We start from the raw sequence: 23989 nt of genomic DNA, 5'->3' as shown, positions 1-23989 counted from the left end.
TGTAGATCATACATTCGCGAGAACTCATCATGTGTAAGTAATCTATAACAGAATTTGATAAAAGTAAATCAACCTTATTCACACGTCTCTGGAATAAAAAGAGTTGTCAACTAGAAAGGATTCGAGACTGTTTTTAAAATTTTCATTAGGGAACTGGTTAAGTACTTTTATGGCCTTCCCTTCCTTGTTCACAGGGATGTTATTAGAGATTTTATGATAGGGCTCTAATTAGGACTAATTTTCTAAAATTGCATGGACAGAAACGGGAACTGAAAAGGGAAATGTTATGTCTGACGGAACCTGTAACACCTCATGATGACCCTGCCGAGTAACCACGTGTAATTGATAAGTGGTTTTCAAGTTTATAAATTCAGAGGGAGACTGATTATGTCACGACTTTTTCCGAAATATATCACAGTAGATATGCTGTTTAACATGTAATTTAATATTTAGGAGGTTAACCGATTCAGATGTTGTGGAGCTAATGCGGTAAACTCGTATTATGGAGGGCTGGATTTCGTATGTAATACCATGGCCAAATTCTTCGCAGTCCCTCCTTTGAAACAGTAAGGTACATACAAAAAAATTACACATGAATAACAATTATAAAACTTTCACGATGCAAGACAGATTTCTGCTAAGTTAATTTGGAAAAGCAGATAATGTGCCACGCCTGCTCTGCCAGTGGTGAATACTGAAAGCGGGTTAGCTCTAAATTAGTAGTAAGCGCATTCCAGGACTAAGCGGGACAAACACGAGGGAATGACTCTTCAAGTTCTAGAAGCATAAGTAATGAATCATGCACAGTCATGCAAACATTATGTAATGATATGTACTACTTGAGTCACTATTACAGAACAGAGACTATATAAGTTCACACTGTGAATAATTCCACAAAATCTCGAAAGAAAATAATCAGCATTGGAAGATTATGTGTCAGACACCTGTCCACGGGAAAATGATTCCTTACACTTGTTGAACACCTCTGTCAGCTACCTTGATTTGGAAAACAGGAGCACGTCCTGTCAGAGATGGGAAAAAATCTCTAATATAGTTTTCGAAAACAAGGAAACGAAAAGAAAACATAGTTTCAACTTTTATGCTCACGTAGGCCGACGGGACGTTATACACAATAACAAATATGCGAAAGTAGAGAAGTTACATTCAGTCTGCACCACTTTCAGGGTAATAATATTGCAACAGGCGAATAAGGTTCATTATTACTATGTTCCGAATGTTGTCTGATGAAGTGAACTCATTATTAGACTCTTCCTTCATTAAGAAATGGTCAGCCTCGTGGATGGTGATAGCTGCGCATACGCAGGTTACTGATCAGATGAAGAAATGTGTAAGTGGTGTTCGACAGCCACAGAACACAGAAACACAATCAGGGACAAGTACTATCGAAAAGCAGTGATGTCTGTAAGAACGACTGAAGTGCTGTATTGCACCGCAATGGAAACACATGTGATTTACGTGTTCAACACAATCATATGAAGTAATATGCCACTCTCCGGTAAAGAAAGTCACCTACACCTTAAATGCTTAACTTTCGGCAAAAGACGGGCCTGCAATATTGGTAAATAATGTACAATGACAACAGAAAACTTGATAATAATATTTGTTTCCAGTAACTTTTCAAAATGTGAATATTTTAGAAAACATCATCAATCCTCCATAAGTTCGAGAACAGTTTTCATTTGGAAAGGATAGCTAAAAAAAGACTGGAGAAAATAATCCCTAGAGTTAGCATAGCGAAAAAAGTTATTGTCCCTCTTACAAATACGTCTACATATGTGATAGTAAAATAAAAACGACAGGAAAGAGATACTTCAATTTTGCACAGACGATTACATGCAGTCACGAGATGACGAGTGGTTTGAGCATCACCAAGCACCGCTGGGTATTGTTCTCCCGAAGACAGTATGATCTTACTTTTCTCTTGTTCAGAACTGGCTCATACAATCACTTATAACAGGAACTATATTTTAATGTGGTCTTCAAAGCAAACTGTCGCTTGAACTTTCATTTACACCAACACCGCCGAAATAAAAAGCCACGTTAATTGAGAAAAAACTGAGCATCAACAGGGGATCTAACAATGAATCTTTACTATTATAACTGATCAATTAACTGCGAATTCACTAATCTCACTGTCTTTTCATTTTAGCATAAAGAAGATCCTAAGCAATTCGGCCATGTTAGAAAGAAAAATACACAAGATTTTTTCAGTTACTAAAAACGATATGAAGGTTAAATTTTAGTTGTTAGCACTACACATGGGTGTAAAATAGTATTTGCAACAAAATAAAATACACGTAGCTTGAGATACTACAATAATTCGTTACTATTCGACGAAAGATATACACGAAGACAACGTCCGTTACAAAACGTAACTTACGACTGTGTTGCAGAAATTATAAAATGTGGGAAATTACTTTAAACAAGACTAGCAACAAAATTTAGTAGAAGCAAAGTTTATAAATCATGCAACAGAGAAGATTTTGTTTGAGGTACAGATATTAGTGTTTGTATATGAAAAAGGATGATTTACTCGGCTACTGCATTAAAAATGCTGTTAATTAGTTTTCGCTAAAGGTTGTAGCCAGAAATGCAAGAGTTAATTCGTGCACAAACCACTGATGTAAGCTGCTACGTTAGGGAGCCTTACCTCGGCGCCGCCTCTTAGAACTCTGTGCTCTGAAACCCTCCATATCGTCCAGTCACTTCGGGTGCGCTACGCCGAATGCGACCGATGGCGACAGTTGAGGGCTTATCAGTGATTCGCAAGCAGTAAAAAACACGTCCATCCTTACGCGCCCCGCCTCCCGTAAACGGAAACACAGACGCGCTCTGCTGTACGGAGTGCCAAGCGCTATCCTCCACGATACAGATCTGTGCATACTTCTGCTTGGAGACCTAATAGTGGTGACGGGTGTAGTTCACCCGCTGAAAGACCGGTATTCGAGTCTTCTTGCGTCCACCTACCTTCAGAATTTCAACAAAGACAAATTCCGGGGTTTCTTTTAAAGTCCTTTTTGTATTCGGAGAGGCGTGACTAATTCAAAACATCTTAGAACAACGAGTATCGAATTGCGTGACAGACAGTAAGTGACATCCTTTCTTTTTGTCATTTAAGTTTTGACGTAATAAAACTAAAATTATGTGCATGTGAATATCGTTTTATTGCAAGCCAAGCATCATATTTCCACCACTACAGACACACAATTGCAGACTAGGTGAGGGAAAATAAAGAGAAACAAATCCAGTCATGCTACATAAAGAGCACATATGCCAATTTTTTTTTTCTTAATGACTTGCCGTTGTTTCAACTGGATTTTTTAAAATTCTGTACTTCTTTGATCCAATGTATGTTTGTACTCGTTGTTACATCGACATTATTATCTCGTACTTGAAATAAGCATCATCTCTGTACGAAATGTTCCTGCAGATTCCAGTAACTATTAACGTGTGACACGTCTATAGGTAGACACATAACAAAGATGCGTCGCGTTTTCGTCAGATTTATGTTATTATTACAGTTGATGGCTCTTGTTTATATAAGAAAACTCAGTTTAAAGTACATAGAAAGCAATAAACAAGTTATTTTAACCAATTATCTGTTCCAAAATATAGGTTTCATTCAACAAACTGTATTGAAAGTAATTGCTGACCATGCGGAAAGACAAATGCTTGAATGAGGCTATGAGATGATTATTGGTGTGCTATTAACTGTGCTTTTCAACTAGGCACAAGAGACCTATGGAAGAAGTTCAGGAATCGTGACGCTTAGGATAATGTCACAGGTGCGCTACGTCTGACTGACATTTTTGTGTCTTGATGTACCCTAGCTACCGACAGAAATTTTTATTTTTCGACTTAACGTCACCTACATCTACATCTACATTTATACTCCGCATGCCACCCAACGGTGTGTGGCGGAGGGCACTTTACGTGCCACTGTCATTACCTCCCTTTCCTGTTCCAGTCGCGTATGGTTCGCGGGAAGAACGACTGTCTGAAAGCCTCCGTGCGCGCTCTGATCTCTCTAATTTTACATTCGTGATCTCCTCGGGAGGTATAAGTAGGCGGAAGCAATATATTCGATACCTCATCCAGAAACGCACCCTCTCGAAACCTGGCGAGCAATCTACACCGCGATGCAGAGCGCCTCTCTTGCAGAGTCTGCCACTTGAGTTTATTAAACATCTCCGTAACGCTATCACGGTTACCAAATAACCCTGTGACGAAACGCGCCGCTCTTCTTTGGATCTTCTCTATCTCCTCCGTCAAACCGATCTGGTACGGATGCCACACTGACGAGCAATACTAAAGTATAGGTCGAACGAGTGTTTTGTAAGCCACCTCTTCACGTTGAGGTTAGTACAAGCGTGTTAAACTAAGCGCTTTTAATCGAAAGAATGTAGGGTAAAGAAGAATTTAACTGATGTAGGAGTACCTCACTTCGACAGCGGAGTCATTAGAGGTGGAATACTTACAGGAAGATCTGGTAAGATGGCTTTGGTGTAGAAAAGATTCCAGCGTTTACCTGAAACTACGTGAGAAATCACGGAAAAGCCAATAGAAAACAACCAAATCAATATTTTAACTTTACCTCTCACGACTACACCTCCATTGTCCTCCCACTCCACAATCTAGCTATATGTTCATGTACAATATGGGTTAAATTTTTACGTTTGTCAGCAGGTTGAGGTGGAGAGCCCAAACGAAAATATCGAGAAACGCTGTCGGGAACGAGCTGACCCACTGACTGCCAGTAATGTACAACAGAAACTGCCGAAGAGAGTAATAACTTCATATACATAGCAGGACATGCAAATGACGGTAGAGAGTGCATCACCTGGCTAGTGATTTCCAATTTTGATCCGAGATTACTCTATAGTTATTTCTGATTTTTAACTTGTATTGTCATTCTTTCATTTGGCTGCGAAAATATCTCAGTTTGAATGACGTACATATCAGGATTACAGTTAATCTGAGTAGCATTACATTCCGGCAAACAGCTGCTACAATGTACTAATTACTAATCCCCACGTCGAAGGCTTTCGATCGATTTTTCCTTAACTGGCCAATTAAATTTTTTTTCTAGTATCGTGTCTTGTATCAATCACGTTGTTCAAAGCCGGCCGGGGTGGCCGAGCGGTTCTAGACGCTAAGGTCTGGAACCGCGCGACCGCTACGGTCGCAGGTTCGAATCCTGCCTCGGGCATGGATGTGTGTGATGTCCTTAGGTTAGTTAGGTTTAAGTAGTTCTAAGTTCTAGGGGACTGATGACCTCAGAAGTTAAGTCCCATAGTGCTCAGAGCCATTTGAACCAATTTTGAACGTTGTTCAGATAAAGCAAAACGCCACATTTGTCAATGACGGATAAGGCTAATGTAAGAAACACTTGTCATCTAGGGAAATGAGCTCAGTAACAATACTGACTGCAATGACTGCACATCAAAAATGGGGCTATATCCGAGTGATTTTGACTGAGTACGCAATAAAAGAATCTCGAGGATGAAACTTCGTTGTCAATGTGATGTTTAACTCCAATTTTAATTCCTTCCTTTTTTTACCCTCTGCATAGTATTTTGGTGCCCTTCCAACAACCATTTTTTTGTACATTCGCTGAATTGTCATTCTCGTTGGACACCATCTGTATGGACAGCTACGTGCGTACATCTCAACTGTTCCCATCGCGTACTTTCTGCAGTCTTCATAAAGGATAAGCATATCGAAAAACATTCATTTTTTTTCGAGTTAGACAGTACCCGACAAACGTGAACTACATACAGAATGAAAGCTACATTTCCGCTGTACCCTTTTACACAGGTATCGCGGTGCTGCAGCACCCTATCCTCCAATCTTCCTCCCCCCCCCCCTCCCCCCCCTATCTGAGGTGATGTATTTTCTTATTTTTATGTGAAGCACAGTCTAAAACAAATAATAGACCCACCATGGAGGAGTTATCCGAACGGGATGGAAATTGTTAGATGTGATGTAAATGTACAGAAAAACAAATGATTACAGTTTCAGAAAAATTAAATGAATTATTCAAAAGAAAGAGTTTCACAAATTGAGGAAGTCAATGATGCATTGGTCCACCTCTGGCCACTACCAGCAGTTATTCGGCTTGACAACGATAGAGTTGTTGGATGCCCTCCTAAGGGATGTTATGCCAAATTCTGCCCAATTAGCCAGTTAGACAGTCAAGATCCCGAGATGATTGGAGGGCCCTTCACATAATTCTCCAGACATTCTTAGTTGGGCAGAGACTCGTCAACCCGCTGCCCAAGGTAGGGTTCGGCATGCACGAAGACAAGCAGTAGGAACTCTCGCCGTGTGCGGACAGTCATTCCCTTGGTGAAATGTAAGCCCAGAATGGCTTGCCATGAAAGGCAACAAAGCGACGTGTCTAGTATCGTCGAGATACAGCTGTACTGTAAGGGTGCCTGAAAAAAAAAATAGACCCCAGACCATCACTCTTGACTGTCGGCATGTATGGCCGGCGACAGTCAGGTTGGTATCCCATCGCTGTTCGGTGCGTCTCCAGAAACGACTTCGGCCTGGAACCTCATTGACTTGAGTGTAATTGTGTTCAGTGGTGAGTCCCGATTCGAACTGAGTTTCGATGACCAGTGAAGACGTGTCTGTAGGCACTCTGGACTGCGGTTGAAGTGAACTCGGCCGCCATACGGTCGACAATCAGGAGTGACGGTCTAGGGTGCCACACCATTTCATATCAGCACCCACCCCTTTGGCTGCCATCCAAGGCACCCTTACAACGTTGCGGAACATTGACGATATTCGAGACCTCATTTTGCTGTCCTTCACGGCAAGCCGTACTGGGCTTACATTTCAGCAAGATAATGCCCACCCGCACCCGGCACCAGTGCTCTTCAAACGCTACCTTGGCCAGCAAATTCGCCGGTCTCGCACCAACTGAGCACGTCTGGAGCATTATGGGCAGGAAGCTCCTACCACCTCGAGATTTTGACGATCTAACTCGCCAATTGGACAGAATTCGGTACGATATCCCTCAAGAAGACACCTAGCAACTCTATCAATCAATGTCAAGCCGAATAACTGCTTGCAAAAGGGCCAGTGTTATAGACTTGCTCAATTTCTCAAGCTCTCTCTCTTGAATAAATCATACAATTTTTCTGAAGCTGTAATCATTTGGCCGGCTGGTGTGGTCGAGCGGTTCTAGGCGCTTCAGTCTGGAACCACGCGACCGCTACGGTCGCAGGTTCGAACCCTGCCTCGGGCATGGATGTATGTGATGTCCTTAGGTTAGTTAGGTTGAAGTAGCTCTAAGTTCTAGGGGACTGATGACCTGAGAAGTTAAGTCCCATAGTGCTCAGAGCCATTTGAACCATTTGTAATCATTTGTTGGTCTGTACACGTACATCACATCTACCAATTTCCGTCCCATTCGTATAACTCTTTCGTGTTGCGTCTTTTTTTTAAAATGCAAATCGTGTTCAAAACAAATAAATCTTAAGTTCTAAATATTGTAATTTCTCCGAAACTAATAATCTTATTTGGAGGAGTTAAACCCAGCAGAATCCGCCCTCTTTCGGAACTATGAACAAGCAACAGAAATTAATATAGTTCCATTTGAAAGTTCTACGTAGATACCGATATTTCTGTAATTTATTTCGATAAGAAAATATACTGTAAGTCGTTTAGTGAAGACTTCCTCATAAATCAGTAGGGTGAAAACAAAATTGCGTTTACGTTGAACACTTCTGGAAATTATAAATGAAAAATCCAATGTTGTGTATGTTCTACAAAGAACAGAGCACACCTAACATTGTTCTATTCAATTGTAATTATGTTGTTGTATCAAGAAGGGATGGAAGAATCAGTTAACATGGTTCCGAAAACATGCGAGTTGAATAGCTTAGCTGAATCACGCTGCATAGAACAGGCTAAGTAAATTACTCCCCTTCACTTGCTTTAAGGAAATGATGTGTGTCATAATTTTGAGGAACATTCAGAATCGTATCAAAACTTGAATTTTACTTTAAATTTCCAGAGAGATTTCTTCAGTTGTTATTGTGTACTGACTTTTCAACTCCTTTTCATAGTACAGACGACAACCACATAATCTTAGTGGTTGCACAGCATACCGTTGTAGTTATTTGTTTCTGTCGGTTATTTTATGATAGCATCTATGGTGGCGTGTCACAGTAAAGTGACGTAATTTTTATGACACAGTTCTCACATTGGGAAAGAGCAAGGTTTCACTCATGTATGAGTCAAGTTACGTTGAAATGTCATCGACGAAGAAATCATCTTCAGGGTCGCTGAAATTAGTAGTCAAGTGCGTATTTTCAAATATTTTGCTTACCTATGCAAAGACCAAGTGAAAATGATAAGGTTTTCCATTACATTAATTGCCTAACATACTTAATAAATCTACTCTCTTCTTAATAATGTGTTTTTTCTTGGCGATGGCATTACTTGCTCTTGCTATATTGTAAAATGGGGTATGAACCGCTGCAGACACATGTCAACATGAATAGTTGTCTTTATGAAACTTAAACCACGAAACAGTGGGGCACAAGGGTTCATTTGTGTCATGACTTATTTTAGCCTCAGAAAACATGCTGGTGCACCTACCAACAAGTCATGGTGCTTTGTTCATTGAATGTATATGTAGGTCCTTACTCAGCTTCTGCAGTTTCACAGTTTCAAACAAGCCCTCTATCTTATTCACGTTATTTGTTTTATCAAAAAGCATCGCAAGCACCCCCCTCCCCTGCTCGCCCTGTTGTCTCGTTTGTCAGTACTTAATTGTCGTCCACTTTCTTTTTTAATTTTCTAGGAATCTGCGCTTCTCTGTTACACTCATGTTTTGACTGTAACTACATTTTTCCAGGACTCAGGGACAAATCTGAGAAATTGACAAGTCTATCTGCAAACTGAAAAAATTGTCCTTGGTTGACAGCATGTTCTGGCTTTACTGTAGTTGACTTAATTTTTCCTTATGGGTGATGTACATACTTTGAATTGAAGCTGACGTTGTTTACCTTCTTGTACTGTCTAAACATGAAAACTCAACCGGCCGCGGTGGCCGAGCGGTTCTAGGGGCTACAGTCTGGAACCGCGCGATCGCTACGGTCGCAGGTTCGAATCCTGCCTCGGGCATGGATGTGTGTGATGTCCTTAGGTTAGTTAGGTTTAAGAAGTTCTAGGTTCTAGGGGACTGATGACCTGAGAAGTTAAGTCCCATAGTGCTCAGAGCCATTTGAAGCATGAAAACTCACAGAGATGCAGGGTGTTAACTGAAGGTGTTCTAATTTTAAATGTGTATTCACATTGTTAAGAAAAAGATAAAATTCAAGCTAAAACACTAGTATACGCACCAATAGTGCACGAAATGATTGGCAGAGAAAGATCTGTATTACAATTTATTTAGCATTTATTGATAGACTGTGTACCAAAACAGAGAATATTCTGAAGAAAAGGATACATTCTGACTTAATATGCCACAGCGGCAGTAGCTGAAAATTGGTTTAACTGCAAATAGAAGAGGCCCCAATGAACAAAAGTGGAGTGTGTAAGATCAGTTGTATAGAGTGTGACTTATGTTACACAGGAAAAACAGATAGAAACAGATAGAAACTTCACAGGCCTTGGAAGCTGCAGAAAACAGGCATCACCATTTCGCAGCATTGTCCATAAACCAGACACAATTATGTAGCAGATGTAGAAACAGTCCACTCTGGTACAGTGGGCAAAAACTGTCACTGTTTGAAATACTGGAAATCAAGATGCGCCACAAACAGCTTCCGAATGGGTAAACAGATTTCACTTACTCTTCTCTACTTGATTTTGGTAAACGAAGGAAGGAGGGATGAATAGAGGTTAACGTCCCGTCGCCGGTGCGGTCATTAGAGACCGAGCAGAAACTCCGATTACGAAAGGATAGGGAAGGCAATCGTTCGTGCCCTTTTGAAGGAAACCATCCTGGCATTTGCCTTTAGCGATTTAGGAAAATGATGCAAAAAGTAAATATGGATCGCCAGAGGAGTATTTGAAATCCTTCCGAATGCGAGTCCAGTATGATAACCAGTGCTACACCTCTCTCACTATTCGTAAACCAGATAGAATGGGGATTAAAATTTTGCTACACTGTGCCCCACTATAATTCTATTGCCACTTATTTATTTATTTATTCTAGTGTTCTTCAGCAAGCACGAAAGAAAGTTCAACAAAAATTTGGAGAAGGAATTAAAGTTCAGGCAGGAGAAATAAAAACTTTGGCGTTTGTAGATGACACTGCAGTTCTGTCAGTGACTGTAAAGGACGTGGCAGAGCAGTTGAACGGAACGGGCATTGTGTTGGAAGGAGGATATAAAATGAACACTAAAACAAGCAAAACAACGGTAATGGAATATAGTCTAATTAAATCAGGCGATACTGGGGAAATTATGTTAGCAAATGCGACATTAAAGTGGTAGATGAGTTTTGCTATTTGGGCAGTAGAAAAATGATGATGGTCGAAGTACGGAGGGTATACTATGTAGAGTGACAGTGGCAGGGAAAATATTTCTAAAAAAGATAAATTTGTTAACAACGAACATAAATTTAAGTGTTAGGAAGTCTTTTCTGAAGGCATTTGTCTGGAGTGTAGCCTTTTCCCGAATTGAAACGCGTACGATCAACAGTTCAGCAAGAAATGAATAGAAGCATTTGAAACATAGTGCTACAGAGGAATGCTGAAGATTAGGTGGGTACATCGCGTAGCTAAGGAGGAGATACTGAATAAGACTGGGGACAAAAGAAATTTGTGGCTTAACATGACTAAAAGAAGGGATCGATTGATGTCTTCTGAGACATCAAGGGCTCACCAATTTAGTGTTTGAGGGAAATGTGTGTGTGTGTGTGGGGGGGGGGGGGGGGGGGGACAGGGAGAGGGATTGCAAAGGGAAACCAAGAGACGAGTACAGTAAGTAGGTTCAGATGGATGTGGGTTGCAGTAGTTAGTAGGTGATGAAGAGGCTTGAACAGAACACAGCAGCGCTGAGTGCCGCATCAAATCAGTCTTCGGACTGGGGGGCACAAGAACAAGATGATTAAGAACGTATTATTTTGCTTATTGAGTATTAACAGTTTATTTCTTTGATGAAAAAAATTCTTTGCTCTTTACGTGTGTACCTTTACGAACGACTACATTTTTGCTAGTATTGCTAGACAGTTGGTTAATAACCAGAAACTGAGGTGGCAAACAAGTGTGTTTTCTTTCTCATAACAATGTTTAATTAATGTCTAGTATATTTCAATTACAGTTTTTCTTTATTATTCGCATTTTATATCTTTTACCAATTCACAGTAATTCTTTGAACTATCTACGTAAAATTAGTTGTTTGTTTGGTGGACTCGATACAAATGAGGACCTTGTAGAATGACAGAAGCTTTCATGACATGAATAACGGCATCGGTATTGCTGGAGCATAAAGGAACGCATAAATCTGCAGCTAATGTGCATTTTCAGTGTCTGTGACTTGCGTCATGACCCGATTTTGGAAGCAACAAGTGTGATGAACGATGGGTACTGAATACGACGAATCGTACATTGATTGTCAGCAGTCAATCATAACGTTCGTTCTTAATTTCCTATTGTTCGTAAATAAAGTTAGTTTTGTTGTGTTTGGTTATAATTGAATCACATCGTCGGAATTTTCAACAAAATTGTTAATAAGACACAAATATCAATCTGTCAGCACATCTAGTTTTTTTCGTTCATATCAAAAAAATTTCTTATCTTCGATTAAAAGAAATCATTAGATTCACCGATTCTCATTGACTACTCTATACTATCACCCAAACTGGAAACATTAGCACGCAGCGCAAGACCTGTGGGCACCGTAAATACACGTTATACAGTTAGCCACTTGTGTTTCAAGATGTGTTCTTTTCAGAGCATTTGCCGGACGTGCAGTATATGAAAACTCGGTATGTTGACAGTGTTATTAGTAGTGTGCCCTTCATTAAGCGAAAACAGATTCTCTTCTTTACCGCCTGTAAGCGCAGTGTGATGAATAAACGCCTATCTGTCTCCTTTCTAGAAAAGGTAACCACTATGGCCTTTAGCGTGTAATTTCGCAAATTAACTGAGAAGCTGAATCAGGATGCCTAGCGAGGAAATCGATATCGGTTTGCGAGTGGACATGGAGAGAGTAATTTCCATGAATATAAAATTTAGTGCACAGTACAGCTTATGTCACCCAAACGGAAGTTTTTCATTATTTTCCTACTGGTTTTTGTGCTTAGATATTCTACTGGAGGAGGAAATGCGATTCATTTACATGCCACTGCGCAGTGTTTGGCGTCGACAGCTAAACTTGCCAGTTAAACAACAAACGGTTCAAAAATACGTATGCGTTTCAACACCGTTACACACAATTTTCAATATCATTTCGACAAATCTTGTGCCATGGTCTGACAATGTTTCATTAGTTGCTCTCATGTTAGAACTTTTTCAAGGTATTTTACAATTTGTTATTTTTTCTGGTATCGAGAAACATGAAGCCACTTGCCTACTTCCCGGTAAAAGCACTTTATTTCGTTTCTAAGAGCTACAAATAGTATATTAATCTTAACTCAAGTAATCTAATGTAGTATCAAACTTAAGTCAACCTTTTAATTTGAGAATTAAATGGAATAGTCTACGCGCACACTTTCAACAGTTTTAATGGACTGTGTGAAAAAAGGCTTTCCGTTTCCTGCATTGTAATATTGCTAACTGGTGCAGTTCCGATGTAATTTCTTATACTGAGACAAGTTTCATTCGCCGACTCGAGAGCTCACCTGTTCAAATCCCCGCCCGGCAATCCTGATTTTGGTTTCCCTTGATTTCCCTAATTCGGCAAAAACCGGGATGACTCCTTTGAAAGGGCATGGTCGATTCCCTGCCCTATCCTTGAAACATCCTTGCTTGTGCCCTGTCACTAACGACTTCGACGCCGACAGGACGTTGCAGCCTAATCTTCCTTCCTTCTTTCTTTGGCCATTACGCATAATGATTCTGTCAACGTTATGGATAATTTGTTCACACACATAGGATTTAGGTATCTGATATTCGTGGCTTGCAATGAAAGAAGGCGAGAATGAGCGTGTTACAAAACAGGAAGATGAGGCAGAGGATACTTAGTAAACGATTCACGGAAAACACTATAGGATGCTGGGATTTATTTCACGTTTTCTGTTGCATTACGTTAGTACTACAATTTTTACAATATTTATTAAACCGTTAATTTAGTTTTAGGTTTCAAAAAATACTTCAAGACAATAGAAAGACGCCTCACGAAGAAATTATCCGAATGGGACGGAAATCGGTAACATGTACAAACAAGCAACTGAGTACAATTTCGGAAAAATCAGCTGATTTATTCAAGAGAAAGAGCTTCACAAATTGAGCAAGTCAATAATGCGTCGGTCCACCTTTGTCCCTTATGGCAACCGCTATTCGGCTTGGCATTTATTGATCGATTCGTTGATGTCCTCCTGAGAGATATCGTACCAAATTCTGTCCAACTGGCGTGTTAGAGCGTCAAAATATCGTGCTGGTTGGAGGGACCTGCCCATAATGCTCCTAACGTTCTCAATTGAGGAAGGATCTGGCGATCTTGTTAGGCAAAGCAGGGTTTGGCAAGCAGGAAGACAAGCATTAGGGTCTCACGCTTTGTGCGGGCGGGCATTATCTTACTGAAATATTAGTCCAGGATGGCTTGCCACGAAGGGCAACAAAACGGAGCTTAGAATATCGTCGAAGTACCACTGTGCTGTAAGGGTGCCGTGGATGACAACCAAAGGGGTCTTGCTATGATAAGAAATGGCACCCCAGACCATGACTTCTGGTTGTCGAGCTGTATGGCGGGCGACAGTCAGTTTGGTAACCCACCGCCGTCCGGGGCGTCTCCAGACACGTCTTCGCTGGTCGTCGAGGCTCAGTACGAAGCGGGACTCACCACTGAAGACAACTGCACTTCAGCCAATGAAGTTCCAGGCCGAAGACGTGTTAAATGTACAATCTTGCACAGACGCCCCACATAGACACTAGACGGAATGTAGGGACAAAACACTGGGTTGGCTAAGGATTACATTGTCACAAAAGTCATAACAAGTACAACCTACATAGAGCTTCGGCTCCAGAGTCCTAATATAATAAAGTTCTGTAAACAATGAGCAACTAAAGCTTAACTTTCAAGTCGTCTCGAGCACAAAGGGCGGTGAATTTGTGTTTGTAACATCTTTTACAAAGTTTTCGATATCGAACCTCTAAAATAAACGGACTGCAGAGGTTATGCAGTTATTTCGTGATCAGAATGTGTCAGAGCTCCCTTTTCGTCTCCACTCAGAAGTAATGTCGAACTTCATTAGTTATTTACAATGCATCGTGTATTAGTGAAGACCATGGACAAGCCCTATAAACGAAAACACGTAGCTACTGAAATAATCCTTGAATCTGTATTTGTATTAATGTTTCTAAACGTCAATTAATTTATAAAACCCTTTGGAATGCTTAGCTGTGAGATGTTGAAAGTCTATCACCTTCATTGGTTTTGTGAAACAGAAGTATGAGATACGGTGTTGCACATATTTATTTGCTTAGGTCAGTTGTATGACTCACAGGTGTTGTAGCCTGACACAGACCAAAAGTAGAAACAGCTTAATAAAACTTGACACAGTTAAATATGGAGCACACCGCGATTATAAAATAACAAAAGTCTTAGTTTCTCAGTACTGAGCGCGAAATAATAACTGATTACCAGTGTGATGAAACCGAGAGTCAAGGTTGCTCTTTTACGAACAAGACAGGGAAACAAAATGCATTGCAGAAACAGTTACCAAGAATGCATTGTGTAAAAAGTCGGAATACTTTTGGACTGACTTTTTAGATTAAAATAGCAGCTGTGGCATTGTAACAATCGTCTGTGTACTCGAGATCGCTTGTTAAGGTTAGCACATTGATCCTTAAAGGGGAGGTATCAATTTATATTTCTGGTGGTGAAAGATATTTGGGATTTGGCCCCCAAGAGAATGCGGTGGTGACGCTTAGTTCCAGACAGCCAGATTGTGCGCCATTTTCCTGTGCTAGATTTGCAACTCTCTTCCCAACGTCTCGTGGGGGATGTATAACAACGACAGTAATAATGCGAATGATTTACGGGTACCATGAAAAACCTAAACCTGAATACGCGAATGGGAATATGAACACCAATACCACCCCCTCCTCACCCCCCGCCCCCTCACTCATCTTTTCCCACCGATACGAGTCGAGTGGTTCGACCGTCTTGCAAAGGACACTCTGTGCGATGCAACAGGTCTTACGCGTCCAATACTGCAATGTGAGGATAACACCTGTTGCTGGGAACACGTTAACTGGGCGCTGGCGAAACAGCCACGCAGATAGCGTGGGGTAGAACTGGTAAAGCTGTTTTATCGTAGATCCTTAGGTAAAACAGTATTTTATACTCTTCATATCTTGGAAGCTTAACTGGCGGTACGAATGTTGTACCGCACGTCGTCACTACCCTGTGTTGCACCGTATCACAACTATCAACGTTTGCGATGAGTTTTATTAAGAATTAATACGCTGTCAGAATGAAGTATGCGACTTAATAATGTATATCTGATAATTTATTGAGCCAAGATCGCCTAATAACTGCAGTATTCATATTACTGGTTTCCGAAATTTATTGTAATCTTCAGATATGCTTAATCGACTAAAAGTTTCCTCATGAAACATAAAAACTCACGTTATGCTCTTTGAAAAACATTAGGTGGTATAAAATATGTCATTGAATTATGTATCAAATCGTTACACAGTAAAAGAAAGCTTTATAAGCTGCTTCCAGGACACCATGCCGAATAGACATAGGTTAGTTGTAAACACAAACAAGTACAGATCTGTAATCCACTTGCTAAAATAAGGATTCTTTCTCAAATGACCCGTTGTACAATGGCACGTTGCATCATTCACATTCTTTGAAGTAACTCTAGAGGAAGCTATTTATGGTCATTTGGCAGTAAGTAATAAAAATGAAGAGAATATGGGTGAAAACTTTGCAGTACGCATACATGATCAGATAATGAGGAGAACTGTTTGAAACCTGGTAAAACACGGTCTTCAGAACTTAGTGATAACATTTCAGACACTGAAATCCACTTGGTTTCTCCAAACTGGCTCCAAAGGACACAGATATTGAAAGTGATCATACGAGACAAATAATTAATAAATTTAGATAGTATCCAAAAGGCTTTTTATGTTAAGTTCTACATCTTGGTCAACGTACACCACTCAACTGCTACATTCCCCATGCCCAGTGCCACAGCCAAATAAATTTTATCAGCAGCTGCCTGTTATATTATGAATCTCAATATTTATTCCTAGGTATTTTGCTTTTAACATTTGTATTCCTTCTTCTGTCTACATCGTAAAAGCTGAGCAGACAGTTTCCTTCTTCCTTTAAGGTAAGAAGTATGCAAGGTACAACGATTATTTACTCAATAACGTTATCTTTTTTTATTTTAAAAGTATTACGAGACCAGAGGTAGGTGAAAAGAAGCCAGTGTGCTCTTTTGTGCGAGAAGTAACAGCTGCATGTGCTAGAATAATCTGATTGCACTCATCTTATACCACTGATGGTAAACACGAAAAGTTTGATTCCTGAAGAAATTGCATAACTGGAATAGTTTTGAAATACAGAGAACTAAAGTATTTAGTTTCCTGCCTCCCAAGGGAAAAGGTTGCTGTTTTCAGTTCCGATCTGGAACAATGTATTAATTTGCCAGGAACTTTCTGTCGCGCGGAGTGGTCGCGTGGTTTGAGGCGCCATGTCACGAATTGCGCGGCCCTCCCGCCGGAGGTTCGAGTCCTCCCTTAGGCAGGCGTGTGTGTGTGTTGTTCTTAGCATAAGCTAGTTTAAGTAGTGTTTAAGTCTAGGTACCGACGGCTTCAGCAGTTTGGTTCCTTAGGAATTCACATATCCACCAGGAACTTTTAAATCAACGTTCACTTCGGCACACGGAAAATTCATGCTGGTAATGTACTATCAATGTCAACGGCCTTGTCGCAGTGGTAACATCGGTTCGCGTCAGATCACCGAAGTTAAGTGCTGTCGGGCTTGGCTGCCACTTGGATGGGTGACGGTCCGAGTCTGCCGAGCACTGTTGACAGGCAGGGTGTACTTGGCCCTTCTGAGGCCAGTTGAGAAGCTGCTTGACAGAAGTAGCGGCTCCGATCGCGAAAACTAACAACGGTCAGGAGAGTGATGTGACCCTCCACTTACGCATCCAGTGACGCCTTATGGACCGAGGTCGACCCGGCGGTCGGTCGGTACTCCTGGGCCTGTCAGTTGACTGCCGCATGAACGACCATTCATCAACAGACTATGCTTCACAGTAAGGCAATTCGTGTTCCGTAATGTGCTTCGTACATCATTTCGTCAGACGAAAGCTAGCGAACAGGCGTCGTAGTTTATCATTCGAGTGAAGGACGGATGATTTACTGCGCAGAAATGCGTTATCAACCAAATGTTGTTACAGGCTGAAGTATATTATCATGGTACACGGCAAATTTCAGCTTGTAGCAGTGGAATTAATTCTCTGAAATATGTCATGTATAAAGCTGATCAAACAACTGCAATTCGATGAAGGAATCATTGAGGACCAAGGAACGGTTGGAAAATTACTGAATGAATTAAATTTCAGGCCAATACTCTTACATCATTTCCATAAAATTAAAACTTAGTGAAACTGCTATGATGAGAAAAAAGACCTTCTGCTGTTACAGACTCCAGTTCAAAGAGTTTTTGGGCGACTGTATGCCAGTTTGTTTCGAGCTGAGCCCACATTTGCTGCTGAGGTACGCATATACGGCAGTTACCAAGCGATCGTAAGCTATAGGTCGGCGAAATTTCTTGTAATCTACAAGGTCAACGATGAAGCTTTTCTTTTTGTGCTGTGGAGGAGACTTCGACAGCCTGAGTACCATGGCGTTCGGTGTTATCTTGTTGGAACAAAGCTTGAGGACTGAAATGAAAGCAGGACATGAATGTGACCGTTTCAACTATTCTAGGAAAGGGTTTGCTCTTGAGAGTCCTCCAGGGGCTACCCATAGGTCATCCCCTTATTATGCCCAATACGTAGCCAGTATAACCCATAACCTGAAACCAATCATGTTTGGTTTAGACGATGATAAATTTCACATTCGGCGACTGCTATATTATCATGTAAATTTTAGAACTTCGTAGGAGAAGAACGGCTAGATCTGCGTTGCATTATGTGGTAAATATCATGGGCAGCGACGGCTATTACGAACTGATGATGCTTCGCCACATTTATTACGGCTGCGAAGCTGGCTAGTGAAAATTTATTCACGCAGTTAAGCATATATCTGAGACTATTTTTCAATAGGACAGCACCCCGGCAATACTTCACGGGCTTCGGATACTTTTTCTTCCCTGACTTTTCAGTTGGTCTAGCATATCATTACTAGAAATATAGGGTATAAGGTAATGTAGAAAGGAATCAAATACTGTCCGGCGTAAGTACGCACCGACTTGAGAATCAGACAGAAAGAGTGTGGAAAGTACTTAATACGCAAGAGACTTAATTGCAGCTCAACATGGCGTCATATAATATTCCTTTACGGCAGCATTATATTTGTAATGCCCTATAACTATAATCATGTGTTTACACTTTAAGTATGAATTTAATGCTTTTCCGAAGAGAAAAATAAGTCAGATATTCATAACAATCATTAAAAATATACGTCGACTGCTTCTACACACTTACGCAGTCATCAGGTCATAGAAGGCTGTATCCTTTAAAATACCTCTAGATCGAGTCACTGGTCACACAACCTCAATGTTGAGCTACATTAAACCGATCAACAACAAAATCGACGACTGGATTCACAGGCTTCTATAACAATTTCGTGAAGTGTCTCTGCGTTGGGAATGTCTGCTGCATGAATCAGTTAATAATTATCTTTCACGGCGCACAGATAATGATAAAAGAGATCGAGGTCGGCAAAACATACAGGCCATAAATTATCCTCCTCCACTCATCCATTTGTCGCTATAGATATCATCCAGCGCACCTCTAACAGCGCGATCGAAATTTGATGGAGCCCCATCATCAATAAGCCATATACGTATTGTTTTCTGGGACACATTCTGTACCAATTCTAGAAGAGGAGACGGAGGAGGTTAGTATTTGACGTTCGGTCGACTACAAAATCGTTAGAGACGGAACACAAGCTCGGATTAGGGAAGGATATGGAAGGAAATCGGCCGTGCCCTTTCAAAGGAATCATCCCGGCATTTGTCTGAAGTGATTTAGAAAAATCACGGAAATTCTATGTAGGATGGCCATATGCGGGTTTGGATCGTCGTCCTCCCGCATGCGAGCTCAGCGTGTTAACCACTGCGCCACTTTCCTCGGCCAATTTTGGAAGAATGTCGTGTATGAAGTTCTTGTAGACAGCAACTGTGAACCAAGCTAGGAGAGTATATAATCCTACCAGACAGTCCGCTACAGTTCCAACCAACGCATTACCCATAAACTTTTGCTGGTGTCTAACCTTAATTGCACAACGAGGATTTTCATCCGGTCACAAATGCTGGCTGTGAAAGGTCACTGTTCTCTCTCTAGGAAGTAGCGCATAACTTGAAAACAAAGCTACGGATACAAAGAACAGACTCACAGTTTGTATAACAAAGCATTGGGAAAAAATAATCTCGCGATCGATGATCGGCAGGCGAAAGATCCTCCACATACTGGATGTGATAATCATACAAAAATTGTCCTTGAAATATCGCACGTGAGGTATTATGAGATGAATTAGACGCTTTGGCGACGTCTCATGATCTCATACGTGTATCTTCTGAGACAGCCTGCAGAATGTTTTCTTCGTAGTCAGGCCTACAAGCGAATCGTAGTACATCTAAATCCATCATTTGTTGTGCAGAGGAAACTGCCCAATCGACGTGACAACAAACAGCGGAAAACTCGACCGTTTTCTGCCTGGAAACGCGTCCTGATACAGCCGTACTGCCTTGTGTCCATTATCATTCACGCCATCACACATAAAAATCATATCTGTCTGCCTAGGAAATGAGTAGCTTGCTGTTGGTAAACGGATCACTTACCAGGTACCTTAGTACTACCACACACGTGAAACGATGATGATAGATCAGCCACAAATCGAAGATACAATGAGTTCATAAGCCGTCTGACAAGTATCGACAATAACACTACTTACAAAAATTAACTCAGTTGTTAGAGTTTACGTCGAAATGTGCTGAACGTAACCTTTCATTAATAACATAGAAATAGGATATTCAGAGATATTTTTATGTCGACCTTTTTCCTTGTTTCTAAAATTCGTGAAAGTGTATAGTATATACAGTTCGCACCATAGGATGAACTCACAAAATTAAGAGAAATTTGTTGTAAGAACTATCACATATCCTACAGTGAATATTTAAACAATATTTGAAGACCATTAAAAACCTACAGTGACAAGGAAACTGCTGTACGCATGGTGTCCACGTCTATCTACTTCCTTTTGCTCTTATCACATAAACAGAATGTAAGTTAAATATTAGCATAAACATAAAGAACGTGTAGTGCAGTGACCATTACGGTTCGACATGTAGTGGCGGTGTTGAACATAGTTGATTTAGCCAATTTATGGAAAGCGTGGGCACTTATCGTGTGTGTTGAAGAGCGGACAATACGGTGCACTGCTTAACACATCAGACATGCATTCAAGAGGTGCAGGGTACGAACCTTCGTCTAGCCACTCAGACTGAAGTTTCAGGAAATCAGTTAATGTAAATACCAGCTTCGTTCCTTTGAAAAGAACAAGATCTATTTACCCTATACTTTATCATCTCGTCGTCCTAATTTTCTACCTTTTCTTTTCTGGAGAGCAACTTTCCCTGATTAGTTACGAACCGGCAATTTTTCTGTTAATCTAACTGCCCTTGCACTGTTCCACAAATGTATTGTTCTACTACAGAACTTTATTATCTGTGTAAGACTGTAAATAATATTCTGATGTACAACTTCCTCAAGGCCCCTGCCATTTCATGAAGCCGTTTCCGACGTGAAACACCCAGGCATTTGCATTTTTCGCATGGAGTCCAGATAATGGATTAAAACCCGTAAAATTAAGCACTATTTCTGTGCGTCTGTAGAAGTGAATAATTCCAGAACTTCTTCTCCATCTTTGTCTCGTGTCCCCACTACGAGCACCGATAAACACGCCAGCTTCGACCATCCACAGGTAATGTAATCCCCCCTTTCCCCACCTCATGCCCCTCCTACTACACTTCTCTCCCCACCACGTGGCTGTCTTGTCCATGCTACTCGTGCCACTTCCTCACTGTCGATTAGGTGCGTCCATGCAGTAGTCGCCGAACCATGAACTGCGTGTATTGTAAGATACGCCAAAAAAATAATAAAAAATAAATTAAATGATCGTATAGCATTGATGGCCGGCGGGAAATGCGGCCGCCGAGTTGTAAGTCATTTCTGTTGACGCCACATCGGGTGACTTCCGTGTCGATGATGATGAAATGATTATGAGAACGACACCCATTCCTGGAGCGGAGAAGATCTCCGATCCGCTCGGGGATCGCATGCGAGCCTACTGCATGGCAATTAGACGCGCTGAAGACTCAGCCAAGGGGGTGGACATACGTTCCAACAACAGAAAAAGAGCGAGAGCCAAAACATAAAATGACAGAGACAGGGTGAGTGCGTGAGAGAATCTACAAATTTAATGGACTTTTACTAACTCTGAAGGAACCGCGTGATCCAGAGAAAATCTGATATTGTAGTTAATAGTAAATGCTAAATCATTATGTGTTACATGAGGAATAATGCCCATATCGCATATCCCTGGAGCACACCTGACATAAATTAGTATCTGCGTAGAACTCTGCTTTTGACATAATGTAGGGCACCGTGCCTGCGAATAAGTTTTAAATTCAGTGCTAACTTGTGTGGTTATCCCAAACAAACGTGTTTTCTTTGGTAGTCGTCGGTATGATGCTGAAACGAACGTTTCTGAGAGTCTATTCACTTTATTCGTGGCTCTTAGGATACCACGTGTGGATTCGAATTAGCACATTTTTTTGTTATACGGAGTAAGTCGTTTTATTCACGGGAGATCTTAACTTTGGGACTCAAAATAATTTTAAAAATGGCGGTAAGTGATACATGGTAGTAGCTGTGTGGTTCTGTTGATTTTCTTGTGTGACTTAGACAGTCACTTGAGAACATGTCGAAGGGTTTTAGACTTAATCCGGCCTCCGATTAAAAACTCAAAATCTGATTAATAACGTTCAAGCAGCTTTCCTTTTTCTTTTTACTAGTTAAGCTTTAGAATCATGGTACAGTGATCTGACGAGCATAGTAGTGAACTCAGGTAGATGTCTTGGTCACCAACGTCGTCTGATTTGAAGGCGATGAAACACATCTGGGATGTTATTTGGCCCCAGCTACGCGTCACATATCACCGGTCCGTAATTTACGGGAATTGCATGACCTATGCGTGGGCGTCAAATGCCACATACCTCTGTAGTCACTTGTCGAATTCGTGCCATGCAGAATCGCTACTGGATTGTGTTCCATTGGTGAACTAGGACGCTATTAAACAAATGGTTATGCGTTTTGGCTTCCTATGTATTATGTCGTCTTGTCTCCTTAATTTTTTAAACGTTTATAGCAACTTTCTATGAATTATATAGTTATTCATTCCATTACCGAGTAGCTGTATCTTGGTTACAGGAATAGGAACAGAAGTTTAAAAATATGAAAGACATGTCCACTGATTTATCATCATTTACCGGCAGCGCTGTGAGTTGTCAGGATCAGGGGAGTGGTCAGCGTCTCCTGAGTGCCAGAGATCGATAACCGGCACTGCAAACTCTATTCCAATAGCTAAAGGACTATTAGGGACTCCCTTCACCTTTGTGACAAAGACTGGAAACTGCTTGAAGGAAAAGAACTGGCGCTGCTTCCTAGCGTTGGCGTAAACACCCCGATCCTGGTGCACTAATGCACCCGTTGGTTAGAATATGAGTAAGCATGCTGTTACGTCGTTCTTTCATTAGTGCACAGTGCCGTTATTAAAATAACGATGCAACGACGTCACATTTCCTGACATTTTTGGACAATAAATCGTACCAAAAATCGGTGCGCTTTCCAGAGATCTTTAATGTGGTGCTGCAATTAAATATTGTATTTTCTTAACACACGAGTAAAAATACGAAAATGAACAAATGCGCCACTCTAACTTCACAACACACAAATCAATATGGAGCCTGTTGGATTTCCTTCCATCATCCACTTACAGCGCAGGACATGTGACTTTACGTAAACGTATTTCTGGAGGTACGACAGAATACTGATAATATGCACCACCGTATTTATTCAGTATTAGTTCTACTATTTTATGAAATGAAGTTTGTGATGACACTTAACCCAAGGTCTGCGCTAGGTTAAATGTGATATTTTGGTTTTGGTTTGGAGAAGCCAACGTATGTGATATGACAAAAATCTGTGTATTGGATTTGTGATGACAGATTGATCTGTAGAGTAGGCTGAAGTCTGGCTTAAGCATAAATGCTATAATCTGGTTGTGAATTGGCGCAGCCGATGAATTTGATACCATACAATGTGATCACACTATTCGTGCAGCACGAATTAATTTAACTTCTCATGGTTGCGATTCACAGTTATGTGAAATTTTTTAAGAGACACCATAGTCGTCACTAACTGTAGAAATGATGTATTATGGCGGTTGCAAGTTGGGCCTTAAGGTCATTATCACGTTAAAGACTGCCAAAACCTGTGATTTACCACACAAAGAAATTTAAAAACCTCCGATATGTATCCATGTCTTGGTCGTATTAGAGCCTTTTAACAATGCTAACATCTTTAAGATAAA

The 23989-nt window shown here is 40.8% G+C and overlaps 1 protein-coding gene across 1 annotated transcript in view; it reads right to left on the bottom strand.

The window, feature by feature from the left end:
* The window catches only part of LOC124556185 (nascent polypeptide-associated complex subunit alpha, muscle-specific form-like), a 93807-nt gene that overhangs the window by 30100 nt on the left and 39718 nt on the right, over positions 1–23989 (bottom strand). Inside the window, exon 7 of the mRNA XM_047130180.1 lies at positions 17909–18054. Within this exon, the coding sequence (XP_046986136.1) occupies positions 17909–18054 (146 nt within the window). The remainder of the gene's footprint in view (positions 1–17908; positions 18055–23989) is intronic.

The sequence above is a fragment of the Schistocerca americana genome, chromosome X (genome assembly GCF_021461395.2).
Source record: "Schistocerca americana isolate TAMUIC-IGC-003095 chromosome X, iqSchAmer2.1, whole genome shotgun sequence".
NCBI classification, from domain to species: Eukaryota; Metazoa; Arthropoda; class Insecta; order Orthoptera; family Acrididae; genus Schistocerca; species Schistocerca americana.
Note: the sequence above shows the minus strand (reverse complement) of the source record. Positions and strands in the feature narration are given on the sequence as shown.